The sequence below is a fragment of the Danio aesculapii genome, chromosome 11 (genome assembly GCF_903798145.1).
Source record: "Danio aesculapii chromosome 11, fDanAes4.1, whole genome shotgun sequence".
Lineage (NCBI taxonomy): Eukaryota > Metazoa > Chordata > Actinopteri > Cypriniformes > Danionidae > Danio > Danio aesculapii.
The window spans coordinates 37,087,929-37,108,188 of NC_079445.1; the positions used below are offsets into that span (position 1 = coordinate 37,087,929).

At 35.5% G+C, this 20,260-nt stretch overlaps 1 protein-coding gene across 3 annotated transcripts; it reads left to right on the top strand.

Moving 5' to 3' along the window:
* Nucleotides 1–3,784: 3,784 nt before the first annotated feature.
* LOC130237774 (protein let-653-like) lies at nt 3,785–18,711 on the top strand. 3 transcript variants are annotated; one of them, XM_056468800.1, is made up of 14 exons: nt 3,785–3,848; nt 4,083–4,376; nt 9,673–9,717; nt 9,847–9,897; nt 10,016–10,060; nt 13,251–13,304; nt 13,436–13,477; nt 13,567–13,617; nt 14,022–14,108; nt 14,208–14,226; nt 14,357–14,408; nt 16,208–16,280; nt 17,854–17,903; nt 17,997–18,711. In XM_056468800.1, the coding sequence occupies exons 1-14, from the start codon at nt 3,794–3,796 to the stop codon at nt 18,081–18,083; spliced, it is 1,005 nt and encodes a 334-aa protein (XP_056324775.1). In that variant the 5' UTR covers nt 3,785–3,793; the 3' UTR covers nt 18,084–18,711. The 3 variants fall into 3 exon arrangements, with proteins under 3 accessions (XP_056324775.1, XP_056324776.1, XP_056324777.1); XM_056468801.1 differs by having other exon boundaries at nt 9,850–9,897; XM_056468802.1 differs by lacking the exons at nt 9,673–9,717; nt 9,847–9,897; nt 10,016–10,060.
* The last annotated feature ends 1,549 nt before the right edge of the window (nt 18,712–20,260 follow it).

Here is a 20,260-nt window from a genome sequence, read left to right on the forward strand (position 1 = left end):
AGGTTGTTCATTCACTCACAACATTTAATTGATATACTGAATATCTGTACAAACTAAAACAAACTACAATTCACTATTTCTGTGATGGTAAAATGTGGTGGTTACTTTAAAATAAATGTAATAAAAAAAATCTCATTAAAGACCATTCACTTATTCCAAACATATATAAATTAAAGATTTATTTTTACTTTTAACAGGCTCCTTGTTTTTAGTAGTGCTGGTTTCCACTGGTGTTGGATTATTTCTGTCTGCACTGATAGCTCTGATCTATCTGTGTCACTCTATCAGTAAGTACAGCTTAATCTATAACTGTGCATAAACTGAACAGCAGGATATATAAAAATATGATAATAAAGTCTGTCTTTCTGCAGGTTCTGATGACGTTCTCACAGAAGTGAACTACACCTCCTGCCAGATGGAGAAAACACCTCTGTTTACTTCTGCACGCTGCTCAAAACACCACTGACCTGCTTCATTTCTTCAACTTTGCTATTGCTAAAGACAAAAATTATACATAATATTCTTAAGGCATGTAAATCATTAAAAGATACATTACTTTTATGTTCAACTGCTTTTGTTTCTAGCAACTGTAACATTGAATATATTTGTGTGAATATTACGTAGGAAAAAACATTCAAGTGGTGTCAGTTTTGATGCAATTTCTGGAAATTAAATAATTTGTTACTGATTATTAAGCTATTAAAATGTCTTTATATTGACTCTATGTGCAACTGCTGCCTCAATTAAGTTATTGTCTGATAGGAAAGCAACAGGTCACCTGCTTGAGTATCAGATGAAGCACTAGAAAGTCACTCCAGAGCTCCACTCTGAGTAAATGGTCATGTTTTGCATCTTCGTTTTCCTTGCCAATCTGAACAAATTTTGTTTGGGTTCACACTGGCAGTGCTACTAATCAATAACTCACACAGATCTCAGCTCAAAAGGAGTGACATTCTGTGACACTCATTTCAGCTTTAACAGTGGTGAATCTCTGGCAACAGTTGAATCTCTGGCAACAGAGACACAAATTTAGAATAATTTACAAAGTTTATTTTCAATATGCTTGTAATTTGTTTATTATATTTTATATAAATGCGCTACCCTACAGAATCATCTTAAGCAATGTAAAATTATGAATTCTTTAAAAATAGAGCTATTAAATTATATCCACTTTGCAATATATATAGCAGAAAAAGAAAAAAATATTGCAATGTAAGCTTTTCTCAATATCCTGCAGCCCTAATTGATCAAATTTTTGGCCAATAATCTTACAAAGTTTAAATGTGACCCAAATTTGATATCCGTATTTATAAAGCTGGAGACGCTCGGGCTGATTTTGATTTGCTGAAGTAAAAACTGCAGACAAAATGATTACAAAAGCTTTTACTTTTATCTTTAAAGGTCAGAAAAACGTTGGTTTCTTGCAACTGTCAATGAACACTTTTCAAGATCCACAAAACACTGGAAATGCAGTAGTATGTGAAATCCACGGTCTTGATGACTGAAGAATATAAACAAGCAAAAACAGTTACCATTTTATGTAACGGAATGAATTAGTTATTTCGCAAGCATTAAATACTGACCAGATATAATATGATTTAGATTACATCTCATTTTTTTGTGTTGATGATAACCAAAATGGCCATATTAGAAGTTTCTTAAGAGCTGAAATAAAGACATCATATGGAAATTGGTTTTCTGAAAACATAATTTTGTTGATGATAACTTATACTCTTGTTTTCATTATTACTGTATGCAGGGCTTGATGTTAACTTTTTTGATCACCAGCCACTGTGGCTAGTAGTTTTCTAATGTACTATCCATACTAGCCACTCACCATTTTCACTAGCCACAATTTTGATGTTGGGAAAATATATTTGCATAAATTTGACGTTGTAAAATTACTTTAAATTATGTGTTATGTCCACGTGCCTCCTTAACTTTTGTTATTTTTATTTCACATGACTCTTTAGGGCTCAACACTACGGATTTACAAATTTTTTTCTCTGGCCACACCAAGCTATTTATTTACTTGCCACAAATTTAACAAAAATGTGTCAAACAAGCTAAATATAGCTGTATACATACACTTTTATTCAACAAAAATGTTCTTAAAAAAAACTATTGACATTTTAAAAAAAATGGTCTCATTTGTCTAAAACTATACACAGTAGTTTGTCCAGGCTAAAGGTCCCAGATCATCAGGTAACTATAGATAAATGGAGAATTATGTCCTATTATTACTATTCCGTGTGTGATAGTGAAAGGATGATCACATGCACACTGCTAACGTCTGACCCTGTAACAATCTGTTCAAAGAATGGTAAAAAGCGAAAGCGGCAACAGCTGCTGCATACAAAACATCTGGAGATCTCTTGAAAGCAACAGGACTGTGGGTGCATGAGAACTGCTTTTTCCAAACTGTTCCAAAGAGAAACGATTGCGCCAGTTGCGTTTCCAGGTAAGCAGTTATCAACTGTGCTGCTTCTTGATTCTAAGAGCACATTTGCATGCATATTGACAAACGGTCTTTAACTAAAATTCTAATCTTTAGGGACGAGGCAGTTTTGGCAACTTTAAAAGTATTTTGGTGGGTGTTAATGTCAAGCCCTGATTGTGTGTCTCATTGTTTTTATATACACTAGAGGTTGTATTATTGCCCAGAGAAATCTGATAACACTTAAAAAACATCTGTCAGGTTTAAAGCAGAGTAGTTGTGTTTTTTCCAAATATATTTGTGCAGAATAATTCTATTTATCAATGAAAGAAAATGACATTTATCAAGACGATTAATAACTGATTATTTTTTGAAGTAGCTTAGCCAACACTGATGAATATGTCTTAACACACTGTTGCAAATAAATACCATTTAATATCCAAAAGCACTATATTAGACCATATGACATAAATCAGACATGGTACTTCAATATTTACTATGTTTTTCAAGTTTCAGAATGCTTTTCATAAATAAACTTTAAATTTTTAAGTTTATTCAAAGTCTATGAGCCCCATTCTGCATTATAAATTTGATCTTTTATGAAGTTATTGATAAAACTAAGTTTCTGTCTCGGAGTGGCACTGTAGCGCAGTAGGTAGCACTGTCACTTCACAGCAAGAAGGTCTCTGGTTCGAGCCTCGGCTGGGTCAGTTGGCATTTCTGTGTGGAGTTTGCATGTTCTCCCCATGTTGGCGTGGGTTTCCTTGATGTTGCATGATGACTACCCGTGTCTTCATTGGATGTACACAAACATCTGTAGTTTGTACAGCTGTATTATTCATTGACCTGTTTGTATTATTAACATGTCATGAAAACATGAATGAGCACTAAAATTCCCTTCCCTCTAGTAAATATTGCATTTCAGATAGAAATATGCCACGATACTGAGGTAAAGTAGGTATAAACTCATACATCAGGTGTACTTGTATGAAAAATATAACTGAAGGAATCTTGGATGATTGTTGAATTGTCTTTTCAGTTTCAGCAGCGAACTCTAGTGGTAAAGCTCTGATGATGAGCACAGAAATACTGTGAGCTTATTAAGAGTTTCATAAAATCATTGTTTTATCACATGAAGTTAAACAGATTACCTTTATAGAAGATCTTTAAAAAATTATAGTTTAAAATGATCATTTTAATAAGAATGCAAAGTAATGTGAGATATTTTAGTCTTAGTTAAAAATTCACCTATTTAAAGTTCACCAGTACAGCAAATGGTTTCCTGTGGTCTGATGCTCTCTCTACTTCCTAATTCACACCGAGTCTCATTCAGTCTGTTTTCTCACACTCGCTGTAATGGAGTTGTTCATCTTCATTGTTTTTCAGCTCCTCGTGGAGGTTCAGACTCACAGTAAGTGATTTCTGTGGATCATGTTTTTAATGTCAATATAGATAATATTTTAATAGAGGATTACTGTGTACATCTATTCTGTTTCTTTTTAAACCAACATACATGATTCACTTTGGAATATTTATATACTTGAAATATTAATATTAGCAAAAAATAAAAAACATTATGTGATTATTCTGCTGACACAGTGACTGTAGAGTGCTTATTAACTATGTATTGTTTGACTTCCACCAGACACACTTCAGAAACCCTTCATCAGTGTTAGTGAAGATCAGCTCAGCATATCATGTGAAATACCAGCTTCAGTCAGAGCTGATGTGTCCTGTAATCTCTACACTGGAGATGGTGCTTCTCTGAGCAGCCGTGACTCTCAGTGGAGTTCATCTGGAGAACATCATCTTTGTATGTTTTATCAAACTCTTAGTGAACTCTTGAAAAGATCAGGAAACATCAGACAGTTGAGCTGTGATTATTCACTCAAGACTGAACCTGACATCAGATCTCCACACAGTGACCCATACACAAGAGGTATGATTAAATTACTATTGTATTTTGTTCGCATATGAGAGTTTTGTAGTGTGAGAATGCAGACTAGTAGTACATTTTCTTCATACCATAAAGCAAGAAAAATTATTTTCATCATATATACATTTTTTGGTTTTGTCAGATCAGCATGTTCTCCTGTCTGTTGGGGTTTATACTGTAGGAGACAGTTTCACTGACTGGACAGCTAAACTATCCAGAGCATTCAATGTCTGAAAAGTGAAGTGCTGTTGATGTTATCTGATGATTGTTTGCATTTGTTGTTGTGTCTCTCTGAACTGCACTTTACACATAATTAATTATAGGTCTTTTCTGACAAATGCTAAACCACACACAGTGACTTTACCAAAAGACCAACCTGATACATTTATAGAGGAAGGAAGAGTCTTTAGAGCTGGTCAGATGAAAAGATTAACAGATATCAGAAATATACCATGTCTGACACATCTATACAGTAAAGGTTTTTTTCTGTTTCAGTGTAAAATACATAGTATGGTGACGAGGAGAGAATCTGTGCAGATGTGCAAGCAATTTATATAATATTTTAAAATGTTCTCTGTAAGTTCTTGAGATATTCCTGTTCTGCAGTTCTAGTTAAAGCTACAGTATTTAACTTGTGGTTAATACATAAAACTGCATTGAGAAACTTAACATTTAGGTCTGTTTACACCTGGTCACTCCATGTGTTTTTTTTTCTGATTGGATAGCTATCTGACCATGAAAAGAGCAGAAATGCCTGCAGAAATGCACTTGAGATACAAATCGAATGAATTCTTTAAAAATAGAGCTATTAAATTATATCCACTTTGCAATATATATAGCAGAAAAAGAAAAAAATATTGCAATGTAAGCTTCTCTCAATATCCTGCAGCCATAATTGATAAAATTTTTGGCCAATAATGTTACAAAGTGTAAATGTGACCCAAATTTGATATCCGTATTTATAAAGCTGGAGAAACTCAGGCTGATTTTGAGTTGCTGAAGTAAAAACTGTGCAGACAAAATGATTATAAAAGCTTTTATCTTTAAAGGTCAGAAAAACTTTGGTTTCTTGCAATTGTCAATAAACACTTTTCAAGATCCAAGCTGGATCACTTTTCAAGCTGGACAGGTCTAAATACATCTGGTTGTTGAAACTACATATGTAAATTTTACTCCTCCCAAAATGAAACAAAATAAACATGAGAGCATGCTATATGACCATAAGATGACCCAGCCTGATCTCACGAGAAAACGTAAGTATTTTACGTTTTTTCAGTTTAGTGGCTAATTCGTACGAATTCGTACGAGTTCAGTCGTACGAAATTGTAAGATTTTAAAAAGGAGGCGTGGCACCTAACCCCACCCCTAAACCCAACCGTCATTGGCGGATGAGCAAATCGTACTAAATTGTACGAATTAGATCATACGAATTCGTACGAATTAGCCACTAAATCAAAAAGTTACGAATTGCCGTGAGATTGTGTTGGATGACCGTAAGCACAAATGCTACGGAAGGCCACAGATGATAATTTGAGAGGTTTGTTTTTTTTCAATAAGATTTTTTAAATTGTTCTATTTTTGACCTTGAAATGTTGAATTAAATTGTTAAATTAATATCAGATGTGGGCAGCACGGTGGTTCAGTGGTTAGCACTGTCACCTCACAGCAAGAAAGTCACTGGTTTGAGTCACGGCTGGGTCAGTTGGTATTTCTGTGTATTGAATAAACTAAATTGGCTGTAGTGTTTGAGTGTGAATGAGTATGTATGGATGTTTCCCAGTACTGGATTGTAGCTGGAAGGACATCCACTGCGTAAAAACATATGCTAGATAAGCATATATAGCTTCTCTGTGTGAAAAGAGAGGAATATTAGGCCTAATAGAAAAAACTATTATATAAAAATAATAATAAATATTTTAAATAATAAAAAATTATTTGTTTACAAAGGCACATAGTTGTTGTTTTTTTGCTTGTTTTGATACAGTATGTTATACACAAATTAATTTAATGCTTTTCCTGTTTTGAATGATGTCTTACAAATATCTGTATACAAAAATAAATGTTTCATAGCCTATTGTATCTGAGGGACGCTGACAACGGGGTTGAGGATCAACGTGCAGTTATAATTAATAAGATTAGTCAGGCAGGCAACGGTCAAAACAGGGGTAAACAGATACATACAGATAATCCAGAATCATAGTCAATAAACAGGCGAGTGGTCGGTACAGGCGGCAGGCAAGATAAACAAAACACAGCAAAGGGTCAAAACACGGCTAGACAAGACAAGGGAAAATGCGTCATAATGTCACAGTTTTAACAGATAACAAGACTCAGCCAAGATGCGTGTGTGAGTGCTCTTTTTATAGTCCAGGTAATGAAACAATGAAGAGCTTCAGATGTGAGTCAGTGTGTGCGTGTAATCAGGAAAAACAGGGATAGGTTTTGTGTGTGTGTGGGGGGCGGGGGGGAGATGGGTGATTTGTAGTTCTTTGGTGGCAGATGTGTAGTTTTTGGGACACCTATAATAAAAGTAATCATGGAACCTGCCTTGCACACTTGGGAAAATGATGTTTTACAGCTTGCATATAAAATAATTTGAATGCTAAATAAAACATATAGCTTACATTTCTGAAAATTATAATATTAATTAAATAATATGTGGTGAATCTTGGGATTTAGTTGACGTAGCCTAGTTCAATTTGCATATAGAAGATCATGTAATGTGTCAAACTCATTTTAGCTCAAAGGCCATATGGAGTAAAATCAATTCACAAGTGGGCCAGACTGGTATATGTAAATAATGGTATATGTAACTTAAAAACATGGAGGGGGCAATGTATTTGAAGACCAGGGGGAGGGATAAAGGTGGTTGGGTTGTTCCACAACCTATTTGAAGAGCGGTGGGAGGGGAGTGTACGGTGGCGTATGTGAAGCTATGATGTGAAGACAGGTGGGGAGAGAGAGGTGTGCGGGAGCAGGAGGGTGGGTGAGACGCGCGGTTTCCGGGAGATTATCATTCTTTTGCAGGCATTAGGGAGTCTCTATGCATATGCGGGAGACTCCTGGAACTTCCGGGAGACTTGGGATGTCTGCAGAACTATATCAGGGTGTCTCATGCAGCACTTTAAGTGAGGTTGCATAGTTTAGTTATATAGTTTTGACTCCTGATACCTGGCATCTTTTAGCTTTCAGAAGTGCATCAATATCAGGCGTCACATCCTGAGTTGCAGTCAACTTCAGGATGTGATCAAGTGCTTGTGCATGAGTTTTTAAATTTTTTTTATTTATACTCATTACATAGATAACTTGGTCACAAACATAGTGGCTAATTTGTATGAATTCGTACGATCTCATTCGTACAATTTAGTAAGATTTTCTTTTCCACCTATGACGGTTGGGTTTAGGGGTGTGGTTGGGTGCCACTCCTCCTTCTTAAAATGGTACATTTTCATACGACTGAATGACTGATCAAATAAAAATGTTTTTTAGCAATCAGATCGCTATCCCATCAGAGAAATCGTATGAAATGACATGGTGTTAACAGGCTCATAGGCTGTTTCTCAATTCCAAGAACGCAGAGAATGGACTTGTGAAGACCGGTCTTGCCAGGTGTCCTTGGAAAAACGAACTCGGGAGACCACGAGAGCAGAGAACGCGTCCTCTGAGAATTGAGATGTTGCGTTCTTCCTGATGGTCACATGACCTTCAAGTGTTTTTAATGGAATATTATGTAAACATTACAGCATTCATGCAATGATTTATTGTTCTTCCCATTTAAAAAATATATATTCTGCATAAAAACATTGTATATATACGTTGCACAATATAAATAAAACAGATTTTAATACAAATTTCAGCAAATAAACACCCTTAATGTGTTTATTCTTTTATTAAGATGTTCATGGTAATGTTTATATTCACCGTTTCATTTAGGGAAACTCCTGAGATAAATAAGTGATATCTCTGAACTTTAATAATAAATCTAAATAAAATGTAGCGCTTCCCACCTCCAGTCACAATGACTTCTGGGACTTCTAGAGCGAGTTCGGTGCTCAAGTCTGCATCGGTGCGGTCTCGATATCAAGAACACATCCGGGAAGTTTCACGCGTCCTCCGTTCTTGAGTATTGGAACTGAACTTTGGCAGCTGATGATGACGTTACACGAGAACGCAAGACTGCTGAAGAACGCATATTGAGAAACAGCCAAGTTTCAAGTTTCACACAAACATATTGTGGTTTACCTATATGGTTTTGTTTGGGGGGCAGAAGGCACACTGTCAACATTGGGATGTTAAAATAAGGGATATCCCCCTCAATGTGAGTACAGAACAGATTCATGTTTAAGAGCAAGGGGCGTCCACTGGTGGTTCAGCGGTGTGGGTTGCGTAAAGGGAATATCTTTAATGTTTATTGCCACCCTTCATAGTGTGGGAAAAAGGAATTTATTTTTATTATTTTTGTGTCTTTATTTTTTATTAGAAAAATGTTTAGACTAACAACAGATTATTCAATATTTTCTATTGTATGATACCACATATTGACCAGACACACTTCCTCTTTTTTACTGTGCTGCATACTTTTTAGAAAAAACTGCTGACAAGATGGAAATAGCATAATAAGAACAAATTTAGGGTGGGGGCCTTTGTTCCAGACTGAAGTCTAGACTTGTCGCAAGTTGTCATGATGCAGAAGTGAAATATATTAAAGATGCACGTAATTGTTCAGTTCTGGTATGCAGAGAAGGGTTGCAGAAAGAGGAAGTGTGTCTGGAGTACAAGAGCCATAGGACTGCAGAATGACTGATAAGTGACGTTACACCAAAACTCCACCTGTTAATATCAGTTGTGTATATATGCTGGGGTCAGGGAAAAGTATGTTAGTTGCGAACCTCTTGAATGTAATTCTTGTATTGCATTGGGGTAACGTAACCCAGAGCTCTGTCATCGAATTATTCACTTGTATCTAATAAATTACTGATATTTTTGCCATTGAAGAAAACCCTCTCCAGACCTTTTCTTATTGAACATGCATGGAATTGGCATGATATTCCAACAATAGGAAGATTAAAAATATGGAAGAAATATGCGAAAATACCTTGACGGAATGATAGAGAGATAGAATAGTAAAATACCGGTGAATCACAGGAAAATAGGAGAGTTTACATGTTTTAGTAACATGTGCAGTATATAATCAACAGTATGCTATTGCATTTGAACAACCTGTTAAAACATTGTTTTGATGCTTGCAAATGCTGTAAAATGACTCTCTAAAATGACTATAATTCTGATGTCTTTGCAGTTTCTCCAAACCCCACTAAACAGACTACAACAGCCAAGAAAACCTGTGAGCAACTGAGTTTATACATTAAAATAGCATTTTCTTTTTACTTCACCTTAAATATCATCGAAAAATGTCTTCTTTCAAGCTCTTGATTACATGTTGAACATTTGCTGTACTATTGCTAATTTTTAGCAGCATCAACTGTAAAATCCACTTCTAAAACCACAACATACAGGACACATTGTAAGTCAAACCTTTTCTAGAAAACTCCCTTTTTGTTTATTTCATGGTAAACTTGAGAAACCATTTTCTACTGAAAAATGATTCCTCTGATATTGTGTGTTGTTATTTCTATGTTAAGATTCAAAACCAAATCTCCCAACCAGCACCACAAAGCAACCCAAAGGTACTGTAAGTTGATCCCTTATGCTCATTGACAAAAGTCACTGAATAGAATTAATGTTGAATTCAAAAGACAAATGAAAAAAAAAATCTGAGATCTAAACCGGAGACGTTTTTTGAACACAAATAGGAAGTACACTGAAAGGCTAAAGAAAAACAAAGCTGTTGATTATGGGATGGTTTTAAATACGGTTAACACTGCTATAAATTGTGTGTACCTGTCGTGATGAGTCAGAAGCTAGTTGATCCATCAGCACTGCTTTATTAACTGTTTAGATAACAGCAATCCGAAAACAGAAGGGCAATCCAATGACAAGTCAATACACGGGCAGGCAGAGAACAATCACAGACACAATAAGCAAACAAGGGATCAAAGCACAGATAAGGCAAAACACTATGTAACCTGTAATGACTGTTATGCAAATCAAGACTTTGCACTGAAGTGCATAGAACAAGAGACTTATTTGATCGAGAACAAATTATATGCACCTCCCACCACAATCAGTCCCAGACAAGGAGGCTTATGGGGAATGGAGTCCAAATAGATCGAACAAAAATTCGGGTGATAGTTCATTCTGGTTGTGCGCAGGGGAGGAGGCTGGAGATCCATTTACAACAGTGCCATATTCAGTCTGTAAATAGTATAACTATATCTTTCTGCAGTTTGTATGGCAACTTCTTGTAACAGAGGTATGTCAGAATATAGTACATACTTATGAAAGGTTTTTTTAGCTTCAGCAATGTCTGCTCAAAAATAATTTCCACAACAATTGCAAGTTTCTCCCACTTTTTTGAAAAGCACATTGCCTTTTGCTTTCAGACAGACATGTAATACAATACATGTTCTGTAAATGCTTTAATAAATACTAACAAATTATTACAAAGTTAATTTTGCACCTTACCTCCACTTTACAAATGCCTTACAATGTTCAGTTCAGTACAACATAAATATATATGAGCCTTTAAGACACATGTAAATTCGAAATGTAAGATATGATGTTCTTATTGCAGTTTCAACAGCAGAGTCCACTCCAAACGCTTCACCAACAAACTCAAAAACATGCGAGTAAAGTTTAGTGTTTGATTTAAACATGCATCTAACACTGTCCTAACCAGACACGACACAATGTTTCAACACATAATGAAAGCTATCTTTTTCATCTTAATCTTTGTCCTAACTATCCATGACTGCAACACACAACGTTTCTATTTTAGAAACGGTTTCTATTTCTGCAATATAGCGGTTGATCCACAGCATAAACTACTATGACAGTGATCACCTCAGATGCTGATTATGTGGTTTATTTTGTGGTTTTTTATGCATTCATATTTTTCCAGTGTGAGCCGAATACCATTTTAGCCATACTGAAAGAGCCACCAGATAGTTTACCTAAGATTTTCAAAATAAAGTAACTATATGCTACATATACTAGTTTTTACTAGGCTGACCATAAATCCTCGTTTTTGCAGATGTGTCCTCGTTTTGGGAGAAAATAATTTCTAAAATATCCGGAATTTGGCTTTTGCTTTTTACAGTCCTCATTAGTTGAATGCCTTCATGAGGAGCGCATGATCAAACGCCCTGCACAGTGGAAGAACGTGTTATGGTGCGTTCACACCAGACGCTTATGAAGTGTCAAGCGTGAATTATTTACATGTCAATGCAAAAACATAAACAGACATCCTGCGGGTGAAGCGGCCCGAGTTGAGCGTTTTGTACATTTGATGCATATATTGCTCGAGTTGAAAAATCTGAACCTCAGTGGACATTCGTGCCGCGTTATCAGGAGCTTGCTCTTATAGGAGCGTGACTATGACATAGTGCCTGTTGTTGGTGTCCTGAGGGGAAATTATCCTGCTGACAGCAGACAACAGTTCATCAAACTTCATCAAAGCACCGCTGAAAGCCTTTATCATCCAGGTAAAGTTTCTGGAGAAGTTGATGAACTCAGAGCTGAGTGCACCTCTGAAAAGATCTACACACGGCGCCGAATGAATTTATGCTGTTTTTCAGCCTTCCTAAATCACATAAGCACAGCTACTCTCTTAATAAAATTCATGTAAGCCATTTAGCAATGAAGCTAGAGTCACCGAACAGACAGAAGCACTGCCCATGATACGAAAAGTGCAAATGAAGAGAGTAAACTCAAAATGTTAACGAATATATTTGCGCGCAAATAGCAAGACTTATTCACACGTGTCGCATCTGGTGTAAACACAGCATTAGGAGACTAGCGGCTGAAAAGTAGGTCAATCATAGACATGACTAACACGTGTGTCACTTTGCAGTGATTGGGACAGAGAGTTGACATTTAAGGAGCAGACAAAGAGGGACATGAGAGAGAGAGAGAGTAGAGCCTGGGAGCTACCTCCTAATGACTTTTTGGGTCTGATTTCAAATTAAAATACAGAAAACTTATTTCCTACCTGAGTCGCCGATCCAGTCTTCTTCTTTACCCACACAATACGAGCTTGTTGGATATGCGTTAACATTGGCCATCTTAATACTTCAGCATCAAAGCAGCAGCCAAGAGAGAGAGCAGCAGCTTTCCCCTGTTAGTGGCTGGCACATGGCTCCTAGTGTAAAAGTGAAAAAGTCATTTTTATTATTTAAAATTTCTACAGATTGTTTTATTTTACTTAAACTCATTGAAAAGAAGCAATGTCATGTAAAAGGTATTACATTTATTATTTGTCTGTTTGTCTGAATACTTTTTTTTGTATAGGGCCAAATGTTTGATGGAAAGGATGTTATTACTTTCTTTTTACATTTCTTACTTTATTAGTTCAATAACAGTTTCGTGGTTGTGAATGCATTAGTTAAATATTTACAAGGCCCCCAAACCTACAGGCCAGTGCACTATTCTGCACTTCTGAATGGCTCTACTGGTATTTAAAAGTTTCTATCATGTCACAACCTAAGCAGACATATAAGTTGCTAGTCACTAAAATCGTGTCACGTTGTGTGCTGTTAGGACAGGGTGTATTTTAGGACATTTTTTTCTTTTATAGTGTTTATTGAAACTTATATATTGCTATTTAAATCTCTTTTTCAGCAACAGTTATTGTCATCCCCACGACTGAAGTCTCAACGACCACTAGACATAGCAACTTTTAAAAAATATCATCAGAAATCCTCATCTTTCCTAAAATAATTTACATTTTCAACACAGCTTGCACCATTCTCATTGTAGATTCAACAGTAAAGTCCACTGCAAAAGCTTCACCAGAAACAGACCCAAAAACAAGTAAGTAAAGTTCCTCAATGACCCCCAGACATGGTAACATTTAAAAAAAAACATCACCTGTAGCACTCATCTTTCTTAAATCAATTTTCAGTCAAAATCCAACTTGTATATTCTCACTGCACTTTCAATAGCAACATCCACTGCAAAGGCTTCACAAGCAGACAAGGAAAAACGTAAGTTAAGTTCAATGTTCAATTCAAAAACACACAATTAACAATAAAATAGTTCTTTAGTGTTCATTTTAATTTACATTCTTTTCCAGAAACAGTTTCTGTCATTTCCACGACTGAAACCTCAATGGCCCCCAGGCATGGTAACATTTGAAAAATATCATCAGCAACACTCCACATTCGTAAAACAATTTCCATTTTAAATCCAGCTCCACTTCAAAAGCTTCATTCACAGACACACACACACACAAATAAGTAAGGTTTACCTGACCGTAAAATTATTCTTAATCCTAATGTTAATTGAAATTTCAATCATCCTACATACAAAAGCTTTATTTTTAAATTATTTTCCTCTATATGAGCATTCTCTTCTCAAGTTCTGTAGAATATTTACTTCTTTTTATGCACACACAAATTATAAAACAAATACACATTCATATTTTTTCTCAGGTGGACTTATTAATCTAAAAAGCACATATACTGCATATATTAAACTTCATTACTGTACGTAAACATGTATTAAAGTGTTGGTGTTGTTTTGAGACAGATAAAGAAGCTACATGGCTGATACCACTGGTGTCCACTGCTGTTGGCGTCATTTTATGTGGATTCCTCTGTCTGTGCTGGTTTGCAAGTCAGGTTCACAACTGTACACTCTATGCTGTTCAATTTACTATGTGATCTAAAATTCAATAACAATAAACAAATAATGTTGTGGTTCATTGTTTTCTAGGTAAAAGAAGAAGAAAAAAGTAGGTTTTGTTCATGCACTATATTTAAGTGTCTGTTTTTTTTTTAACTAACAATTTTACAGTAAACAATTTAAATATTTAGCTCCTACAAATGCATGAAAATGCCATAAAATCAATATTTCATTCACAGCAATAAAATGAGAACAATGAACTCAGATGTATCTAGTCAAGGAATCGGTATGGTGAGTATCTATTCATTAACTGTCTTACAAAAATAAAATATTAAAACTTAAAATTAGTATAAAACCAAGAATGGTTGAAAGTAAAGCCCTGGTCAGATCACACGATTTTAATTGTCAGTTACGAAAGTCACTGTCAGATTATGTGATTTTGTCTTAATAAAATCTTGACTTGTCGAGGGTTAAAAATGTGCCAGACTACACGTTCCTTCATGATCAGTCATTCTGTAATATCTACGACGAGCTTTATTTCCCAAAACAGTCACAAGTGTTATAACAATATTTTTTATCTTATCTAATTTCAATGTTTTTTTTATCGTATGTCAATCTCAATAAACACTAATGCTTGCTGACAACTAGGCTACATTATTTAACGGCATTCGTTATGACGTTGATAGGATCAAACGTATATTTCCTTTTTAATGTTACATTTTTTTTTTATCTAAATGGATATTTATTTGCTTATTAAACACTTCCTCACCTGAACTTGCTGTAAGTAAGACGGAGAAATGAAAGCACATCAGCACCAAGGAAAAATAAGATGCAAGACAAAATAATGACCTAAAAAATTTAGCAAATACATGACAGAGGTTTGTGATACAACAATTACAATAATTCTGAAGCAATAATTAAATTGTTATTTTCCACAGAGGAAAAACAAATACTCTACCAGCACAGCTGAGTAGTGGATGGGCAGAAACAAAAAAAATAATAGTAAAAATTTCTTGGAAAAAATATCTATTTGAAATGAAATTTGTATGGTATATTTTTTATCTTAATTTTAATGTATTTTTTGTTGGTCAGTTATCTACTAGATAAACAAGAATAACGAATAACATCTGAAGGTGAAGCGCTTCAAAACCACTCTGCTATATGCTACAGCACCAAAGCACACAAACTGGTTTGTTAAAATAAAATCCAGCCTAAATAAAACTAAAGTGAAATATTCAGTTTCAGAGAAGCCTATATTACAGTTTTCAGCTTTAAAGACAAAATCATCCACTACGCTGGTCAGTTTCTATTTAATTAATCAAGTAATTGGGTAATTGGGGCGCATTGGGTAGTGCTGTCAGCTCACAGTAAGAAGGTTGCTCATTCGAGCCTCGGCTGGGTCAGTTGGCATTTCTGTGTGGAGTTTGCATGTTCTCCTCGTGTTGGCGTGGGTTTCCTCTGGGTGCTCCGGGTTCCCCCACAGTCCAAAGACATGTGGTACAGGTGAATTAGTTAAGCTAAAATTGTCCGTAATGTATGTGGCTGAATGTGAGAGTGTATGTGTGTTTCCCAGTGATGGGTTGCAGCTGGAAGGCCATCCGCTGTGTAAAACATGTGCTGGATAAGTTGGCGGTTCATTCCACTGTGGTGACCCCTGATTAATAAAGGGACTGAACTTAATAAGCTGAACTGAAAATGAACGAATGAAGTAACTTGAATAAGCAATTACAATTTTACAATGTATTTGCAGCACTCAACGTGTTTCCAGTTTACCTCGGAAGAACAAAACTGATGGAAACGGAATGAAAACTGAACTCGTTGTGAAGATCAGGGAAAAAATTAAACATGCTAGACTTTCTGTTATGGTGTCGTAATGCGTCACAAATATGGTCTCGGTTCTCATGAACCATGCCACATTACGACTGAATCTTGTGTCATGACGCCCATTTGTCGTTTACGACTTCCCACAACACCCTACATCAAGACAATTGTGCCGAAATTGTGACAAAATCATGTGATCTGACCAATAACTCACTATTTTATTGAGAATCGTTAACTACGTTTTATTTACAGTTGTTCATTACTTTCAGAGTTGTTCTGGACCACCAGAGATATATTCTCTCATCACTTCTGCACCAGCCACATCTCAACCCATATATGAAGGTAAAAGAAAAACATTTTCCAGGAAATGATCAAATAGTCTTAGTAACAGCATCTGGTAGGATAAATAAACCTTGAGTTAGAAACTGTGAAGTGACCACAGCTTCTCAGAGACAACACCCATTTCCTGTTTTAAGTCATTTCATCTGTCTTTTTATTCTGGATGTTTTTCGTACATTCCTATATGTCTCCATATAGTAGTGCTTATAAACAAAAACACAAGACAGGACACAAAGCAACTGGGATTAAAAGATCTGTTCAGCTTTCTGTGATCAGCAGCACCTCAAGAATGAACAAGTTTAAAACAGTTTTTAAAACACTGTCCAAACACTGTCCAAACGATACCCAACCCTAGCTCAAACAAACCTTGTCGTCATCTTGATGAACATTATCATTGATCTGCAGCTAATCAAATCCTGTTCATAGAAAGGTTTTTAATAAATACTAATGTATTACATAAGTATTTATGTATGTAAAGCCCTCGTTTAGTAAGAAGTGCTTCTCATATGATATGTGAACTTCGAGTATGACGTCAACTGCAACTTACTGTCGAACACCACACCTACCAATATGGTACCATTGGTACAATTTGGCACACAAGCCAGATAAAGTGACCCATACCGAACCGTACCGTACTGTACCACTCAGTGGAAACGAGGCATTTGTTGACTTTAAATCAGGTTTATTTTGTATATTAACATAACAGATATCCACTGTATCCATGATACAGTGTTAATCAACGTGTATCATGTCACATTTGTCGTACAAACAGTGCAAAGCTAAACGTGTGCGTGTTCGCACAAACTTTGTAACGACATTGTGTGTGACTCATTGTTGCAGAAAGGCTTTAATTAACTCCACAACAAATATACAAAATAACCATAAGTTACTGTAGTATTTCTCATTCTTATGTGTCAATGTGCTGTTTATCTGACATGAGATGCAGTAGTAAATGGAGACTCTCTCAATCTCTGTGGCTCTGACACACACGTGGGAACGGTGGGCGGGGAGAACCAGCTCATTTGCATTAAAGGCACAGGCAACAAAAACAGCGACATCGTGTTTAGCGCAGAAAATTCCAATGTTCAGAAAGGTATTATAAATAATCTGATGGTTATTTTGAGCTGAAAATTTACACACACATTCTGGAGACACAAAAGACTTGTATTAAATCTTGAAAAAGGGGTAAAATAGGAGGTCTCTAAAACAAAGTCATTCTGTTATGAGGATAAGATCTTGTTACAAGTTGTTACTATAGTTATATATACATTCTGGAAACTCCAACTCCAACTGCAGAAACAACCACATCAGCGACAACATTTTCTCACTAGTTTAAAATCAGCATTTTACACACACATATAAGTGTTAGAGACATGGCTCAGCCAATCACAGTCAGCTATATGAGGAAGTGGGAGAAACGCAACATTCATCACAACACGCAACTCTGAGAAGAGATCATTTTAATGTGCAAAGTGTCATTCGTTACAACATTAAAGTTATTGTTAACTTGTAACTTGTTCATCAAGTGTAAAACATGTTCATTAATGTGTTGATATGCTTCTGCATTGCATTTCAGATGTTTTGGTCAACAAACAACAGCATCAACAAAATACAGAGAAAAATAAGGTATGAACAATCTCACAAAGCAAACCCACATAATCGTCGAATTATGAAGAGAATACCAACACATTTAATACCATGTAATTCTTTCTTCTTAAGAGTGTTGACCACCTGTACTCCCCCATCCATACACCAGTTCAGTCGAACTCTGGAGATCAAGTATACAGTTTGGTGAAGACGCACTAATGAGGAGCCTCAAGATTGGTTTTATTTCACTGTGTACAGTGCATCAGTTATGAATGAAGTGTTTTTACATGCAGACATATTATTTTTATTAGTTAGTGGTTTGGAATATATAGTGTGACCTCTGTGAACATCCAGAGACCGAAACTGCCATATAAATAGTGCCATAAAAGGAGAAGCTAAACTAAAAAAAAGATTTTGTACAAACATAATTTGGTCACTGAGGATTATTTATATTCTTATTTTTAAACTCTATTATTATGTCTTTATGGTTTTATGTTTATACTGTATGTATACACTGAAAGCTTAATTACTGTTGTGATTAACAGGTGTATTATTGATGTTATCCGTGTTATCTGATGACAAACAATTCTCTATAAGATAATGTATTGTGCTCCCGCTCTCTAGTGTTACTCTTGTGTACTTTTGTCTATGCTAATGTTAGTCAGAGAGAGAGAGAGAGAGGTATTATTTACTCTGGTTATTTAGAGATATCCTGATAAGATAAAGAGAGTTTAGTTTGTTACTTTAGCCTGTTCCTCACCTGCAGTTTTGCTTCGCAGTTTTTAAATAGTGTATGTGTATATATACTTATATGTTGATTTAAAATAAAGCATCTATTCTAAAGTGATCTCATTGTGAACCTGCACTGTTTGTTTAGGTGATTGAAGTTACTGTCATATTTTTCTTTTTACTTGGTGTCTCAAAGCAGCTTAACAAGAAGAACAATTAATTTTGCTGCATGTCTTATTATCCCTAGAAAAGCCATAAAAAAGTAAGCACACCAAGCGATAAACGTGTCAGATTTTGAGCTTGAACTACTAAAAACTAAAAAATGACTTCCTACAATACGTTCTCAATAAAAGCATGCAGACTGATTTCTATTTAAAGGACTTTGGACACTTTTGGTAGGCAAATTAAAAGCATGTGACATTTATGTGGCTACTGAGAGCCTCTCTTCTGTGCACCACACACGAAACCAAAGCCAAGTATGAGAGCACTGAAATTGTCATCGTTTTAGCCTGCCGTGGCCTCGAGACACACTAAAGGACGTCTGGATATTTGTATCATTTAGACTCCATTCACTATGACTGTATATAGCAGGGGTCTTAAACTCAAATTGGTGGGGGGTCATATCAGTGACTGACAATTCATAGGAGGGCCGCTTTAATATTCAAGCACAAGAAAAAAGTGGAAACCTGATGTATTATTGATGCACTCAGACATTCTTCCGCAGAGTATCAAAGCTCCTTTTTGTTTCTTGTTGTACATATTAAAGGGGTATTTTTAATTATCAAAATACTACAATTTAATAACAGGCATAATAATAATAATAATAATAATAATAATTGTTATTATTATTAGTATTATTATTAGTATTATTCTGTTCCAATCAAATGTTGCTAAACCAAAAGTTTAACAGATAGAGCAAGAACGGCAGAAAGCAGATTGGGTAACTTTAGTGACTTTACTGGCAATTGTTCTCAATATTAGTCTTTTTTGTAAAACTAGAACAAAGAGGGGAGAGTACGTATATATTCACATTTATTTTAACGTGTTCAATTCTGCCAGCAGTGAAACTTTACAAATGCTAATTTTTTAATACAAATCCTACTATGCATATGAGGAAAATCAATTAATGAGATCATTTGAATCGAATATTAGCAAAATGATCATATTTACACCACCAGTATAACAAGCAGAAGTGTTTGTATAACGAAATACAGGAGGTATAAAATTGATTATAATCAAATTACACTTGATTATTAAAAAAAAAGAGTTTTAGTAAAAATAGAGCACTTACGGGCATATTTCAACATTTAAATCAGCCCCAGAAATAATCTGCATATGCGCTACTCTCGACTGCACGCTGAGAGAAACTGAAAGTAACCCGGATATATAGTGCAATACTTTAAAGAGCCCCTTTTATGGTTTTTCTAAATGACCTTCCATGCAGTGTGTAACACAGCTCTAAGTGAATGAAACCATCCAGCTGAGGTTTAATTCTAAGTGCAGCTTGTTTAAAACTATTGATTCTTTAGCGAACTATTTGACTCATAGTCGAAAAAATGAATCGAGTTGGGTTCAGATCTTTTGTTTGATCGCATCGACGTCGACACGGTACATCACCAAATATGTACTTCCAGTTCCGTTAAAATGTGCACGCGCTTTCCCTCCAC